At 47.4% G+C, this 16,572-nt stretch overlaps 1 protein-coding gene across 7 annotated transcripts in view; it reads left to right on the forward strand.

Annotated features, from left to right (window-relative positions):
* DEPDC5 (DEP domain containing 5, GATOR1 subcomplex subunit) overlaps positions 1-16,572 on the forward strand; it is a 92,465-nt gene that overhangs the window by 31,157 nt on the left and 44,736 nt on the right. For all 7 annotated transcript variants that reach the window (XM_060028416.1, XM_060028414.1, XM_060028418.1 and 4 more), the window contains 5 exons: positions 1,125-1,345; positions 4,960-5,163; positions 7,019-7,154; positions 8,150-8,247; positions 16,383-16,448. In XM_060028416.1, the coding sequence (XP_059884399.1) occupies positions 1,125-1,345; positions 4,960-5,163; positions 7,019-7,154; positions 8,150-8,247; positions 16,383-16,448 (725 nt within the window). The remainder of the gene's footprint in view (positions 1-1,124; positions 1,346-4,959; positions 5,164-7,018; positions 7,155-8,149; positions 8,248-16,382; positions 16,449-16,572) is intronic.

Raw genomic sequence — 16,572 nt, forward strand, 5'->3', positions numbered from 1 at the left:
GGGAGTTTCATGTTTTAATAAGGGCATACGTTTTTTAAAATTTTTATTAAGGAAACATTCAAACAGACCAGTGAAATGAACAGTTATCAGTGTGTTGTCAATCTTGTTTTATCACTTCTCCCACATTTGAAATTTCGCTTGAGTATTCTAAAACAGATATCAGGTATCCTTTTCTTTTTTTTGCGGTACACGGGCCTCTCACTGTTGTGGCCTCTCCCGTTGCGGAGCACAGGCTCCGGACGCGCGGGCTCAGCGGCCATGGCTCACGGGCCCAGCCGCTCCGCAGCATGTGGGATCTTCCCGGACCGGGGCACGAACCCGTGTCCCTTGCATCGGCAGGCGGACTCTCAACCACTGCGCCACCAGGGAAGCCCCCTTTTCTTTTTTTTTAAACCTGTAAGTATTTCAGCATGTGTCTCTCTAACAAATAAGAAATAAAACAAAAAAAATCTGATCACAGTACCGTTGTCACTGGTAACAAAATTCACACTAATTCCTTAATATCCCTGATAGCCAGTCCCTCTGTAGATTTCCCAATGGTCTCAAAACTGTGATTTTTACAGTTACTTAGTTTGAGTTGGGATCTGAAGAAGATGCACATGTTGCATTTTCTCTTATGTCATTTTCTGTGACTGCAGAGTGTCTTGCTTTCTTCCTTTGTTTATTTCCATATGACATTTAACTTTTCCTGTTGTCTCTGAATCTGCTGTAAACTGGCAATTATCTCTAGAGGCTTGGTTAGATTTAGATTCAATTTTTGATGCCGGAAGACATCTCAGGCTGTGCTGTGTGTTTCCTCTTGGGTGACATCGGTTCACAACCCCATTCTCAGTGACACGAGCTTGATGGTGGGATGAGGTGGGGTCAGGCTGAGCAATTGCTTCTTTACAACTCTGATCCTGGGACTCCGGCCATTGGATGACTGTCAGTCATCTCCCCTGTTTCTTCCACGACGTCTCCAGCTGCTCAGGGCAGAGTCCCTCCTACATTACCTCCTCGGAGATCCCATTGGGGGTTTTCGTTATTGGCCTCCCATGTAGCCCAGGCTGGGGATCCATTTGGGAGTTGTAACTCTAGGTCGGACAGCACCCGCCGCTTGGTGTGACTTGGTCTCTACCCACCAGGTCCGTGCGAGAGCGGGAGAGTCACAGTCGGAAGAGCGCCAGCTCCTGTGATGTCTCATCCAGCCCTTCCCTGCCTGGCCAGCCGCTGCCCACAGAGGAGGTGAGGAGCCAGGCTTCTGACGACAGTTCCCTGGGCAGGAGCGCCAACATCCTGATGATCCCTCACCCCCACCTGCACCAGTATGAAGTCAGCAGCTCCTTGGGCTACACCAGCACTCGAGGTCAGAGGGCAGGGCTGGGCAGGGTGGGGATAGCCGCCTTCCTGTAGCGGGGATGGGCGGGACTATGGATAGGTGTGGGCTGTAAGTCCCATGTGTTAATTATTTCCATGCAGGTGCAGTGAGTACGAATGGCCTTAGCTGTTTGTGTGTGTGTGTGTGTTATACTATTTTCATCTTTGCCCTTTCTTCTCTCTTCCCTATAAATGTCTACCTTTCCATATGTTAAGGTAGAGCTTTTCTTAGGCCTAAGGTTAAAGTGTTTACTTATTTCCTTAGCATTTCCATTCGAGCCACACTTAAAACAGCCTCTTTCCTCTATTCCACTTCAAGTGACCTGTTAACTTGGCATGGCCCAGGGAGCACAGGTGCTGCTTTTCCTATATCTTATCTTACCCATCCAGTGGCATCTGCAACTCAAGTATACAGCCCCCTCCTGCCTGTTTGGAAAACTTTCTGTTGTGAAATAATTATGGATTTATAGGAAATGCCCCAAAAAAAAAATCCAGGGAGGTCTTGTGTAGCTTTCACTCATTTTCCCCAGTGATAACATCTCGCATAACTAGTACAGTATTAAAACCAGGAACATGACCTTTGTACAATCCACAGAGCTTATTCGGAGCTCACTGGTCGTACATGCATTTGTGGGTGTGTGTGGGTGTGTGTGTGTCTGTGAAGTTTTAGCACATGTGTAGACATATGTAACCACACCACAATTAAGATATTCCATCCTCACGGCCTCTCTTCTGCTACCCCTCTAGAGCCATACCCTCCCACTAATCATTCTCCTCCATAATTTTGATATTTCAAGAATGTTTTCTAAATGGAGGAGTAGCCCTCCTGACTTTTAATCACTGATTTAGGACTGTTGTGTGCACACAGCTGCCTCCTGTTGCCCTGGAAGGATTCCCAAAGGGTGAGGGGTGTTTCCCAGCACTTTGAAGGGGAAGCTGGTGACTCCTGGGGCCTGAGGACCGAGGAGCAGGGCGCTTTCATCTTTCATTCATTAGGCACCATAGACACTGAGCCAACAGCCAGAAATCTTTTGACTGCTGAAAAAAGTTTTTTTTTTTTAAACTGGTTCAAAGTATAAAAAGGAAATTCTGAAAGAGAAAGGAGATATTTAATTACACAACTATAGAATATAACCTATGTCACCTACATTAATTAGGGTTAGTATTCAAAAGAATTTTAATACATTTGAAGATTTCTAGGAATTCCCCGACTCCACGCTTTCACTGCTAAGGGCTCGGGTTCAAACCCTGGTTGGTGAACTAAGATCCCACAAACTCTGCGGCCAAAAAAAAAAAAAATTCTAGGTTAGCTTTTTCCCACCTTCTGGAAATTTCTGAGTTTGCATGACAGTTATATTCCCATTCTGTTAAACATATTCTTAGAAGGGTCTGTAGTAAAAGTTAAACTACACATTAATCCTTTAAAAACCTTTGTTATTCTAAAAGCCAGTTCTCCTCTGAGGAGATAAATTTGCTCTTAATCCAAGTAGCTTTTTATTTTTTTAAATTATATATATATATATTTATTTATTTATGGCTGCATTGGGTCTTCGTTGCTGCATGTGTGCTTTCTCTAGTTGCGGTGAGCGGGGGCTACTCTTCGTTGTGATGCGCGGGCTTCTTATTGCGTTGGCTTCTCTTGTTGTGGAGCATGGTCTCTAGGTGTGCGAGCTTCAGTAGTTGTGGCACGTGGGCTTCAGTAGTTGTGGCTCATGGGCTCTAGAGTGCAGGCTCAGTAGTTGTGGCGCACAGGCTTAGTTGCTTGGCGGCATGTGGGATCTTCCCGGACCAGGGTTCAAACCCGTGTCCTCTGCATTGGCAGGCGGATTCTTAACCACTGCGCCAGCAGGGAAGTCCCAATCCAAGTAGCTTTGAAAACAAGTATTTCTTTTTTTGCGGTGCAAGGGCCCCTCACTGCTGTGGCCTCTCCCGCTGCGGAGCACAGGCTCCGGATGTGCAGGCTCAGTGGCCATGGCTTACTGGCCCAGCCGCTCCGTGGCATGTGGCATCTTCCCGGACCGGGGCACGAACCCATGTCCCTTGCATCGGCAGGCGGACTCTCAACCACTGCGCCACCAGGGAAGCCCCTGAAAACAAGTTTTCTTAAAAGTTATCTGAATGGTAGAATTGATTTCAACATCCTTAATGATATGTGAGAGTTTATTGGAAAAGCCAAAAAGCAATTCACTGGAACGGTGTCAGGCAATGCCATCCACATGGCCTTTGTTTCCAGTTTCTCTGTTATATTTAGGGCTTCTCACCCATCCACCTACCCAGTGTAGCATAGGAAACATTTCCCCTTTCCTCTACCCATATTTTTGACCCATTTTAGCCCTTAGTCCTATTTCTTATCCTTTTCAAAGTGTGTACTCACATTTTTTAAAGTTGAGTTCTCTCCTTTTATTTCCATGATAACTAACTAGACTGTATTCTTTCTTATTTGATAAATTGGACCATCAATTTCATTAATTTACAGTGAAAAATACAGTTTTCATGGAGAACTGAATGTTCTCTTCTTGCATGCACAATGGCTTGAGGAATTAAATATTACTATGTACCACGTTCTTTGGTAGGAATTGGGTAGATAATGGTGGACAAGACATTCCTTGATGCCATGGAATTTGTATCTGCTGGACCCACTTTCTAACCTGGGTGTTTGCTTAGTAAACATGGGATGCTCACCAACAGAGTTGGTTGTAGGTTTCAGCTCTTTGATCTACTCAGGTTAGGGACCTGTCTGCCATTGAATGGGACAGGTTGAGTCTAAATATCATGCCATCTCCTTACCTGGTCAAGGCTGGATGCATCCATTTCTTCATTCTTTTCTCCCAAGAATTTAGTTTTTTTAACACAGTAATGTTTGATTGCTTACTCATGTTCCAGGCCACTGCATTAATGGGAGGGGGTTCTGATCCACCCAGTCACTCAGGGCCCCATGGTCCTTCCATCCCGGGATGCCATGGTCATCAACACTGGTCTCCAAAGTTTCCACAGCAGGGCAGAGGAGAATGGAGATCATACGTGGAGAGGTTTGTGGTCCAGGCCTTCGGGTGGAGCATGTCACTTCTGCCTGTGTTCTCTTGGCTGGAACTCAGTTATTTGGCCCCAGTGCAAAGGGACTGGAAACTACAGTCTCCTTGTGTGTCTCAGAGGAAAATCAAACAGGTCTAGTGAACACATGGGCTATCTCTGCTAGGGTCTGCCCTTCTGGTCACCAAATATCTACATGTATTGTTCCTCCCACATGCAGAATGCACCCGCCCCATCCCCAAAGGGAGACAACTCAAGACCCACTATTGAGTCATTGCATCCAGCTCAACATCTAAGGTCTCCAGGCAATGTGTGGTCCTCCCCATCAGGTTTGGGTGTGGCTTCACTGGGCCAGTAATTTAGGAACCAGAACCCCCTTCTCCCAGGTATTTAAAAAGTAAACCCATTATTTCATTCCTTTATAGTTTGGCGATTTCACTCATTTCCCTCGTTCCCTAACATGTACGCTCTCCAAGGTCCTTGTCAGCCTCCGCAGATTGTCCTCCTAGTTCTGCTTTCACCGTGATCCTGTGCTTTCTCTCTGTGCCTCCCCCACCCCACGGTAACTGGCAGATGTCCTGGAGAACATGATGGAGCCACCACAGCGGGACTCCAGTGCGCCGGGGAGGTTCCACGTGGGCAGCGCAGAGTCCATGCTGCACTTTCGACCTGGGGGATACATGCCCCAGCGGGCACTGATCAACCCCTTTGCACCCTCGCGGATGCCCATGAAGCTTACGTCCAACAGGAGGCGCTGGATGCACACTTTTCCTGTGGGTAAGTTGGGCGCTCGGGAAAGAGCCCTGACTGGGAACTCCTAGTCCTGGCGTCCCCTGAGTGGCCTTGGTCAAGGGTGTCATCTTCTCTGCACCTGTGGTGCCCCACCTGGAAGATGGGGTGGCCACGCCCACTTTGTCTGTCCCAGGGCTCTTGTGAGGATCCTTGAGGACTTTGTAGCTAGCCAGCTGTGTAGACCCAAGGGCTCCTTTTTCTGTTTGACAGGGACTGTGCTTTGCCACCTGCTTTCTTTCCTGAGACGAATGTCCCTCTTCTTGTTCACTCCTTCCTTTCCTTACTCTCTGGATGTCAGTGTTACAGTCTTGGTTACACGGAGTTATGTTACTTTGTTTCCTCTCAGGGTCTCTGACAGCAGAAAAAAAAATTTTTTTTTTTTTGAGAAATGGGTGAACAATTTCTTTTTTTTCTTTTTCTCTTTTTTAGTTTAAATAAATTGGGGGAAAAAAAGCTTAAAATAAACGAGTTCTATTTTTTATAATGGGAAGCTGAAATAAAAACAAACTACAGCCATATTCCAAACCATGTTTAAATTTACAAACATAATGAAAGAAGCCTGCCATAAAAGTGTACTTTCTGTATGATACCATTTAAATAAAGTTCAAAACCAATCAAAACTAAAAAATAAATTTTTTTTTTTCAAATTCACTGTTTCTCCGAGCTCATCCTTTTTGATCTGTGTTCTGTCCTAAAGAAGATGACAGTAAGGTTTTATAAAGCTGTGGCTAAAATTAAACTTCAGCTTGATGGGCTGTTACTGGGCTGGGGAGGAACAGGTACATTAACCTCCTGGGTGTTTTCATGAAGCCATCCTGCTGAATGCTTGCAAGTGTCTAGTTATTTTCTTTGGTATTTGCTTTCGGAGTTACAAGTTAAATAAGTGAGCAATGAATCTGGTTCTTCTGGCTGTAATTGGGGGTCATTCCCAACCCCCTTTTTGCCCCTCTTATCTCTATCCTAATCTGTCACCTTACCTGTTTCTTTCTGGTGTCCCTTCCTCCCCATCATCATCCCCACCGGCTCCCTTCAAGTTCTCTTACGAGAACTATTGATGTTTCTTCCATGACCGTCAGCTCTTCCTGCTTCTGTGCTTCCCCCCACCCCCATCACCCATGCTTTGCTAAAGCTAAATGCGTTTACTAAATACTCTGCCCACCTGGCCCTCTAAGAGCCGAGGCCCTCCTCTGCCAGGCTCCCCACCTCCCGCCTCCTCACCCCCATCCTCAGAGGTTTTTCTCTTTCCCAAGCGAGTTTGTGGCCTCCAGCTTGTGTTTTGCCTCTTCCACGTTTGGGGTTTGCCCAAATACCCTCTTCTTCAATCCCCGCTAACCTGGTTGGACAGTCAGCTCTGAAACCTATCATTCTCCAGGAAGCATGTTTCCGTAGACGCAACTAATTCTCACTTAGCTCCTGCTCGATGTCCGTTTTGCCCTTGTGCGTCCTCTGCTCTTGAAGTAGGAGCTGTTATCATCTCAGGTACTAACAGAGTCATCGGTGTTTCTCTCGTGTGTCCCTTCTCGTTTCGCCCATGTTGACCCTCCTGGGAGGGACCCTTGTCTCCCATACTGTTATCTTTCTTTACTGTGTCTCAGTTGACATGTGCGAGACAGAGGACCCCAAAATATTTTTAGACTGAAGCCTCACAGGAGGATGAGCCTTGCTTGGAAGAGGCGATGTCCCATCTGGGAGCCAGAGGGTCACAGACAGGACATGCCTCTGTGGTGTGGTCGCCTTTCAATCACCCGCGTCCCAGCAGCGGGAAGGAAGGAAGGTTGAGGTGAAGTACACAGCACTGGCTGTCGGGGGAATGATGCTCAGTGGATCTTTGTCTGGGCAGGACCATCTGGAGAGGCCATCCAGATCCATCACCAGACCCGACAGAACATGGCAGAGCTGCAGGGCAGCGGGCAGAGGGACCCGACCCACTCCTCTGCAGAGCTGCTGGAGTTGGCATACCATGAAGCCACTGGAAGGTGAGGCCGGGCACGGGGTACTGGGTGGGAGGTACTGCGAGAACGCGCTCGGGCACCCAGGGCAACAGCAGAATAGACTGCCCGCGAAACGTCACGTCACGTTCGTGAGACTCGGAGACACCGTGTGCACGCGTGCGGGCCTTTCCTTTGTCAGCGTCGTCCCTGCCACCAGGCCAGTGCACAGCAAATAGCCTGAGATGCTTTTGCCAGAGATGTTCCCCAGGCCCTGCTTTAGCTTCTGCTTTAAGTCAAAACACGCTTTGTCAACCTCAGACATGAGTTTCTCCTAATCCTCAGTCATGGGAGAAAACGAGTTCCAAGGCAGGTGGTTCCGGCTGTGTGTTTTGGGCAGTCAGTCTATGACTTTTGTCATTTTGGTCATTGAGGAATTCCACTGTTGGGTTTAGAAGAAGTTGATGCTAAAAGCAATGGAAACCAAGGCCTGTGTTTATAGAAACAAGTCTTTTCAAACCAGGATCCTGAATGTGTTACAAGGCATCCGAGGAGAGTCAGCCTAGGAAGAAAGTCATTTAAGCCTTGACATGCTCGAGTCCATGCTACACTACCCGCTGTTGCTGTGATCTGTTACCTTTGCAAAGAGCAATCTTTGATCCCTTTTCAGTCATCCCAACATCCCATGGGATGGATGAGGGATACAGGCAGGGCATAACCTCTTTCCCAGGTTAACTTGGTACCTCTATTCAAGCACCTCACGTTGTCCTGTGGGTATCAGCAAGGGGAGGCTTAGGACGGAGGGGGCAGGCATCTGACGTGGCAGTGGGGAAGCAGCTGGGGTGCCAGGACAGGAGACCAGAGCTGGCACACACTCCAAGCCCCGCAGCCTGGCGGCCGTGGTATGGGTCTTAGTGTTTGCCAGCCTGTGTGGCCAAATGTTCAGGCCTGGTTTTGATGAAAACCCCCTGGAGACAGGGTGAGCAGGATAAAAGAGGTGATGATCCACATTAAGCCAGGCGGCTGGGCTCTGTTCTCTGCAGGCACAGCGCTTCCCACCAGCCTGGCGATGGCACATCCTTCTTGAACTTCACTGGAACAGAAGAGCTTCCTGTCAGCCTGCTCAGCAGCAGTGGTGCAGGTAAGCAACCCAAGAGGTAACAGAGTGGGGATGCTCAGAGCAGGCCCACACCTAGAAGCGAGGTGGGAACCAGAAAAGCAGGGCCATGTCTATTTCCGGATCATTTCAGCCACAATTTCGGGTGACCTATTTAGAAGCAGTGCTGTATAATGCATGGAATTATAAATGGGCTGCACTTTACGTTTTTAGCCGAGAACGTGTTGGTCAAGAACACATTTATCATTGGACTGTCAGTGAGTCATGATTGAGGGCTGCTTATGAGATCACTGTAGTGGGCAACACCAGGCCTGAGAGCTTTAAATTACATGTGTGTGTGTGTGGGCAAACCCACCCCCATAAAAACAATCAGGAGAGACCCAGAGGGAGCAGTGTGGTTCCACCTACGAGTTCAGAGAAGAGAAGGGTGACGTTGTTGCCTACAGAAGTGGGCACGCATCTCAGACGCGAAGGGGTAGAATTTGGTCAGGAGGAGAGTGAGAAGGTAAGGGATTCTAAGTGGAGGGAGAGTAGGAACTTGTATTAATACAGGGTTTATGCTTTTTGGAAGCACTTGTATATCTGTTATCTTACGCGATCATCCCAGTAGGGAGTAGGTTATTAAGTATATTTTACATATATGGCAGCATAGCACCCAGAGGTGTGGAGATGTTACACTAATCGCTCAAGCCAGTAGCCAGGTGTCCTGCTGTTTCTGATTTCAGCAGCAGTGTTCAGAGAGCCTTTACAGGGGTAGGGGAACATGAATTTGGATGGGTGGGGGGCAGATTTTGGAAAGCCTCAAAGGGCAGATAATTATACAAAATGAATATGAAAAACATTAAAACTGAAAGAAAAAATGGTGCTGCTACTCTGTGTCTTAGTTTTCTATCAGTTAACCTGCATTTGTGGAACTTGGCTTAAGGAAGGCGTAATGAAAGTGAAGTTGTGTTAAGTTGGTGAATGAAGTTTTCCTCCATTCACGGGTGGATTCAGCCAGCGACGTTTCTAGAGGCCTATAGCTAAGGCTCGGAAACTGGACTGGCAGTGAGAGAATTACTAAAGGATTATACTTATTTCCTTCCTATTTCTAGTGCATCTTTTCTGTCATTATTTTGAATGAGAAAACAAATTGAATAAAAATTTGGGGGTGAGTAAGATACTTTTTATCCCTGTACTCAGGGGGCTAAAAATGTTACTTGTCTACCAGACTCTTTTAAAGTACCTTCAGAATATGCTAAAGGCAACGTTTCTATTGTTTTGCTAAAAGAAGGAGCCATTTTATAGGAACCCAGAGTTTGACCTTCCTGGCTGTTTGGGGTCAGGTTGTACCAAGGAGGGCTGCTCTGGGGCTCATGGGACCACACTTTGAGCGAGTTTCCTGGTGACCTGAAGCTGGGGAACCATGGGCTCAGGTGGTAACAGCACCAGGATTTGCCCACAGTGGTCGTGGAGTGCTTCCGGGCCTGGGGTGGGTAGCTCACGTAGACCAGATGATTCCTCAGAAGACGAGTCTTGGAACTTTACAATCTAGTCTGGGGAAAAGCAGGAAGTTGCAAAGAATCCTTATTCAGCGATTGGTGTGGAAGATCCTCAAATGACACCATCCTAGAGGCCTCTGAGCTTAAGTTCCCTGGTGCACATGCATTGGGAAAGCGGTTGCTGCCCCCTGCACCTCGGGCTCACCTTCTCCCTGTTGGGCTCCTGAGTCATAGATCCATCTACCTGACGGGCCTCCCCACCTGGATGACCCCCGGCTACCTCATCCTTAATTACCGGCAGCTGAGCTCACGTCTTGCTGTCCCCCCCCGCCTGCCCACCTGCCCCTCCTTTTCTGACTCTGGGCCACATTCTCCATTCTCACCACCGTTGCTTTGTTTCAGACCCGTGTCATTTCTGGCCACGATTGTCACCGTAGCCTTCAAATCATCCTCCTGCTCTGTTCGTGTCCCCTCCGATCCATCTCCTGTACTGTCACCAATGGGCCATTTCCAAATGCGGGTCTGGTCTGATCACCCTCTCTGTCCCACATATGAACCGTTTATTGGTTCTTCACAGCTTGTAACGCCTGTCGTCACCTGGGCCCCACCTGCCTTTACACCTTCACCTGCCTCTACTCCCACATAGCCCTGCATGTGGGAAGAACACAGGCTCTGGAATCTTAGGACATGAGTCCTGACTCCACCTCTAAAGAGCGGCGAGGCCCTTGGGCCAGGTACTTAACTGCTCTGTACCTCGGTTTCTTCATCTGTGAGGAGGGTTGAGTATTAAGTGTGATAATAATCCACGCAAAGCGCTAAGGACAGTGCCTGGCACGCATGGTGAGCACTCAGCAAACGAGAGCTGTTGTTGTCATTACTCTTATTAGATGAACACAGTTTATATTCCAGCTGTTGTGCCTTCTCAGAAGATCTTTGTCCTGATGTTTCTGTGCATAGACTAGTCCGTCTACAGAATATGCTTTTTCCTTTATCTTCAACCCCTGATTCTGCCTTGTAAACATCCACTTGGTCTTTATGGATCAGCTCCAACACCACCTCCTCCTTGGAGCCCTCCCTGGTGGTTTTGCTTCCTCCCAGGAGGTGTGAGGCACATTTCCACGTAACTCCAGATGCAGTTGTACACTTGGCATATCCTGGGCCCACTGTTTGTTTCTGCGTCTGCTTCTCCACTAGACTGAAAGAGCTTATCTTTATTTATCTTCTCCTCACAGTGTTTAGTGTGTTTATTGACAAAGACATTTATACTTCTAAAACCAAGCTGCCAGAATGACAGCATTTGAACAACCCACATAATTATTCTGTTTAATTGGTATACGAGCTATCAATTCGTAAATATGTCCTACAGTGTTTAGCTTCTTAGAGCAGGTGTCGGCTCCTTGGGTTCTTTCTCCAGTCAGGGTGATATAGTTAAATAGGGTCATCCTTACCCTTGCCCAGTCCCTTTGTGACCAGGAGCATGTGTTTTCTAAGGGGCCAGGGTTGGGACTTCCCTGGTGGCACAGTGGTTAAGAATCCACCTGCCAATGCAGGGGACACGGGTTCGAGCCCTGGTCTGGGAAGATCCCACATGCCACGGAGCAACTAAGCCCGTGCACCACAACTACTGAGCCTGTGCTCTAGAGCCCATGCTCCTCAGCAAGAGAATCCACCGCAATGAGAAGCCTGCACACCGCAACGAGAAGCCTGCACACCGCAACAAAGAGTAGCCCCCACTCGCCACAACTGGAGAAAGCCCGTGTGCAGCAACGAAGACCCAACGCAGCCAAAGAAAAATAAATTAATAATTAATTTAAAAAATTAAGGGGCCGGGGCTCGTGAGGAGGTGGTCTAGCACTGGCCTCGCGTGGGAACTGACTCTAGTCTTTGCTCCTGTACTTTTTCTTTTTTTTTTTTTTGCGGTATGCGGGCCTCCCACTGTTGTGTCCTCTCCCGTTGCAGAGCACAGGCTCTGGACGCACAGGCTTAGCGGCCATGGCTCACGGGCCCAGCCGCTCTGCGGCATGTGGGATCTTCCCGGACCGGGGCACGAACCTGTGTCCCCTGTATCGGCAGGCAGAATCTCAACCACTGCGCCACCAGGGAAGCCTGCTCTTGTACTTCTTGATCAATTATGTCAGCTAGCCACAGAGAGAAATTAGGGAAAATCATTCTAATTTGTATTACCGTGTGCAATGACCAGTTACTGTCAGATCTACCTTCAGGTATATCCAGAATCTTAGCATGTCTCATCACTCCACCAGTCATAGCCCAACCCAAGAGGCCTTCATCTTTCACCTGGATTGTTGCAGTGGCCTGCTAACTGGTCTCTCAGCCTCCTCCCTTTGCCCTGCCGTAGAGTTTATTTTCAGCACAGTGGTTCAGAGTGACCCTTGGAAAATAGAAGTTAGATCATGAAATGGACATAAAGATCTTCACCTGCCTGCCTGCCTCACAGAGTTGTTGAAGGACCAGAAGTAGATCGGGTTCCTTCAGGGCAAAATTATCACACTGGGTCCTTGTCTGGGGACAAAGTGGGGGCCGAAACAAAACTAGTGAACATTTCCCTCATTAAAAAATGGAAGAGAAACGGGAAAACCTCATCTGTGACCCACCTCTGCCTTCTGGCCTTGGCGGTTTGCACCATGAGCAGGCATGCAGGCGTGACTCCGATTTCGCCTGCATTTGGACCTGACTCATAGGTGAGTTGTGATTCACAGGGCTGGCATCTCTGCGGGTTTCCCTCCTGGCCCTGTGCTGCCCAGCAGGAACCAGGTTGTTGGTTGGTCTGGGCAGGCAGCGTTTATCCCTCTGTTTCTTTAACTGGGCACCCGTTTATAAGACTCGTCAGTGTCATCCCGCTGATGGGGGTAACTGTGCTAGAGAATTTTGATAAAGAAAATCAGTGGACGCCAAGTTTTCTTTCTCTTTACTGTCGGGACTCTGAATCTGCAACTTGGTGTTTGTGTTGAGTTTTAGATACGTGCAGCAGATTTGGACCGCGAGCTACCAGGCAAAGTAAATCAGAGCGCACAGTTACTCACCCAGGCCAGGCTGGGTGTTTGTGGGGAAGTACCATCTCTGTAGCCCAGAGAGAAGAAGTGACTCGCCCCAGGCACAGGTGTCCCCTGGAAGCAGCCCCAAAGGCCCCACACGGATTACCTTTTTTGGCCAAACGTTAGCAACCAGAGAACACATTCACACTGCTTGACTCCGAACAGCTGTGAAAAGAGACAGAGCTGAGTTGGCTCTTCTGAGCATTGGCTCCCCGAGCGGTGCGTCTGGCTTTCAACTTTGAGAGTGAGGTTCATTCCCAAATGTTGGGTTGGAGCAGAGCCGCCCGCCCAGGAGGTCTCCCCCCGCCCCGCCCTCCCAGGTCGTTGGGTTCTTCACATGCCAGTGGTGAGTCTGCGGGCCTAAAGCTGAGCCTCAGAGGCAGAGCTGCAGGGAGAGGCTGTGTGCTGGGCTTGAGCTGCAAGGAAACTGTGAAAGTAGCTTCGAAGAAGCCTTTAAAATATTTATTTCTTCTAATTCTTTTCATTAAATTCTTTTCATTTCTTTCAAATAAAATGTGTTTGGGGATGGAAGACAGGGGAGGCACAAAAGGCTGAACATGCTTTATCCCTTAGAGATGGGCAGGTCTGCTCTGGGCCTAGAAGCCAGAGGTGCTCCGAGAACCCTTTGATGGGTTGCCTCTTTGAACTCAAACAATTGCTCACACAATTCTTAAGTTGAACTGTTTCTTTATGAGGGTAAGAATTTCAGTTCTTGTAGACAAAGTCTGGATTGGGTTAAAAAAAAAAAAAAAGGGTGCTCTGATGATGAAATTTAGAATCCAAACCCATGAGGCGATGTATTAGTAATTCTCCTATTGCTCGCATCGCTCGGAGAATGCCGGTTTTATAATTGCCTTCATACCAGTTCTCAGGCCAGACAAGAAAAACCACCCCATTGCTTCCTTGTTATGCTTTGTGTTTGTGTGAAAATGGATGCTGTCAGTCAGGCTAGCTTTTTCAGAAAATTTAGCTACAAATGGCTTTTGGCTGTTGGCAGAGAACAGATAACGTTTTCAGTAGATGAAAACTGGTGACCCATTTGGATAGTCAGGAAATAAAGCATCTGTGGAGTTGCACAGAAAGAGTCTAAATGCAGGTGTCACTTCCTTACTGTGTGATCTTCAGTTACTTACTTAACTTCTCTGTGCCTCAGTTTCTTTATCTGTGGAAAAGGGATAACACCTACCTCACATTTGCCTCAGTGTGGGTTTGAATAAAATGAAGCACTGTTATTTTTCTGACTTAATAGATTGTATCTTCTTATTATGATGGCTAGTAATTTTTAAAAATCTACTGAAGGCAGCTCCAAAAAAGAAGTTCTAAAATTGTTTTGGCCAAGTGACATCATCTTTCTGAATTAAAAAAATGTATATTTACTTTTAATTTACATACAGTAAAATTCACTCTGTTTAGTGTACAGTTCTATGAGTTTTGACAAATGCATAGAGTCATAAGCACCAACAAAAACATCAAGATACAGAACATTTCCATTACCCCTCAGATTCTTTGTGCTGCTTCTTTGTACTCAATCCCTCCCTCCTCCCCTGGCAACCACCGATCTGTTCTCTGTCCCTTTAGTCTCTCCCAGCAAGTCTTGCACATGGAATCATACAACTTGAAGCCTTCTGAGTCTGGCTTCTTTCACTGAGCATAATTCGAGATTCATCCAAGTTGTTGCCGGCATCCCCAGTCGTGTTCAGTACTTTTTATTGCCATATCTTATTCCATTGTATAGATGTATTAGTTTATCCCTTCACCAGGTGGAAGACATTTGGGTTGTGAATAAAGCCACACTTACATAACTTACATAACAGGTTTTTGTGTAAGCATCAATCTTCATTTCTCTTAGGTGAATTTCTAGGAGTGGGATTGCTGGGTCAAATGGTCAATATATGTTTAACCTTTAAAGAAAGTGCAAAACCGTTTTCCAAAGTGTTGTGCCATTTTGTATTCCTACAGTCAGTGGATCAGGGTTTCCGTTGCTGCACATCCTGGTCAGCACTTGGCTTGAGCAGTCCTTCTAGCCATCCCCAGAGACCCGGGTGCAGCGGTATCCCACCGAACTTCTGATTTGCCATTTCTCTAATGACTAATGACATTGAGCATCTTTTCACGTGCCTTCTGTATGTGTGTCCATATCTTTTGCCCATTTCCTCATCAGGTTGTTCTCCTGCTCTGGAGTTTTTAGAGTTCTTTATGTGTTCTGGATACATGTCCTCTGCCAGAGGTGCGATTTGCAAATACTTTCTCACAGGTCGTAGCTTGTCCTTTCAAAAATTTCACAAGGGATTTGTAAGTATTTGTTCTTGTTAGAAAAGATTCAGCTGACACGAAAGTATTTACAGTAAAAAGCCAAAGATCTCCTTTCCCTCCCACCACTTCCTCCAGCTTTCTTCCAGGAGATAGCCACTGTTGACAGTTTTGTGAGGATCTTTCCAGTCCTATCCTAATTTTCTAGTAAATGTAAACGTGCGGCTTTCGGGATCTTAGTTCCCCAACCAGGGATTGAACCCCTGCCCTTGGCAGTGAAAACGCGGTGTCCTCACCACTGGACCGACAGGGAATTCCCTAGTAAATGTGTTTTGAAAGGGACATTTGATTTTTTAATTTTTATTTATTTTTGGCTGCGTTGGGTCTTTGTTGCTGCAGGCGGGCTTTCTCTAGTTGCGGCGAGAGGGGGCTACTCTTCATTGCGGTGGCTTCTCTTGTTGCGGAGCACGGGCTCCAGAGCGCAGGCTCAGTAGTTGTGGCGCACGGGCTTAGTTGCTCCGTGGCATGTGGGACCTTCCCGGGCCAGGGCTCGAACCTGTGTCCCCTGCACTGGCAGGCGGATTCTTAACCGCTGCGCTACCAGGGAAGCCCTGAAAGGGACATTTAAATATTGAAATGTGTGTTTTGAAATTAGTTCTATTACTTTTCAGTCAATAAGTTGCATTGAAATGCATTGCATTTCAATGCATAAGTCATATTCCAGGAAGCCATGATTCAGGAAAGAAAATTTCAGAGGATGACTGTTAAGTGGACTAAATTTAAATAGGTCATCCTGTGTTTGCTAAAGGTTGCTCTAATTAGTTGAAATTACTTTGAAATTCATCCTGTTTCTGTTTTTTTTTCTTTTTTTTTTTTTTTTTTGCGGTACACGGGCCTCTCACTGTTGTGGCCTCTCCCGTTGAGGAGCACAGGCTCCAGACGCGCAGGCTCAGCGGCCATGGCTCACAGGCCCAGCCGCTCCGCGGCATGTGGGATCTTCCCGGACCGGGGCACGAACCCGTGTCCCCTGTGTCGGCAGGCAGACTCTCAACCACTGCACCACCAGGGAAGCCCCGTCCCGTTTCTTATTCTAAGTGGTGGGTTGCTGTTTGCTTTTGTGCATGTGCCCTAAAGGTCCCATTAGGCGAACGGTATTGATAACCTCAGAGTAAAGTTCTGGCTCCTTCCCGAACTTTAGATTGCTCGTTTTTCTTTGATGGATTCTTTTGTGCTGTTGGAGATACTCAACACAGAATTTGTACTTGGTTTTTTATTTTTAGCTACAGTTTGGGGCTTTTTTTTAAAACCATAACTGGTCAGAACTTTTATTGCAGAATGAGTCTCACTGACACAGATTCTTTTCATCTTTCCACAGGTATGAATCCTAGGACCCAGAATAAGGATTCTTTAGAGGACAGTGTTTCTACCTCTCCAGACCCAAGTAAGAGGGGCCTGCTGACGGGGGAAGGTGGCAGGGAGGTGGGGGCGTGGGGGTGGATGGTCAAGGCACTGGGGGAGCAAGAGGGAGCCCTTTGGGAAGAGAATGGTCTGGAAGTTCACATGTC

This window comes from Delphinus delphis, chromosome 13 (assembly GCF_949987515.2).
Source record: "Delphinus delphis chromosome 13, mDelDel1.2, whole genome shotgun sequence".
Classification (NCBI taxonomy): Eukaryota; Metazoa; Chordata; class Mammalia; order Artiodactyla; family Delphinidae; genus Delphinus; species Delphinus delphis.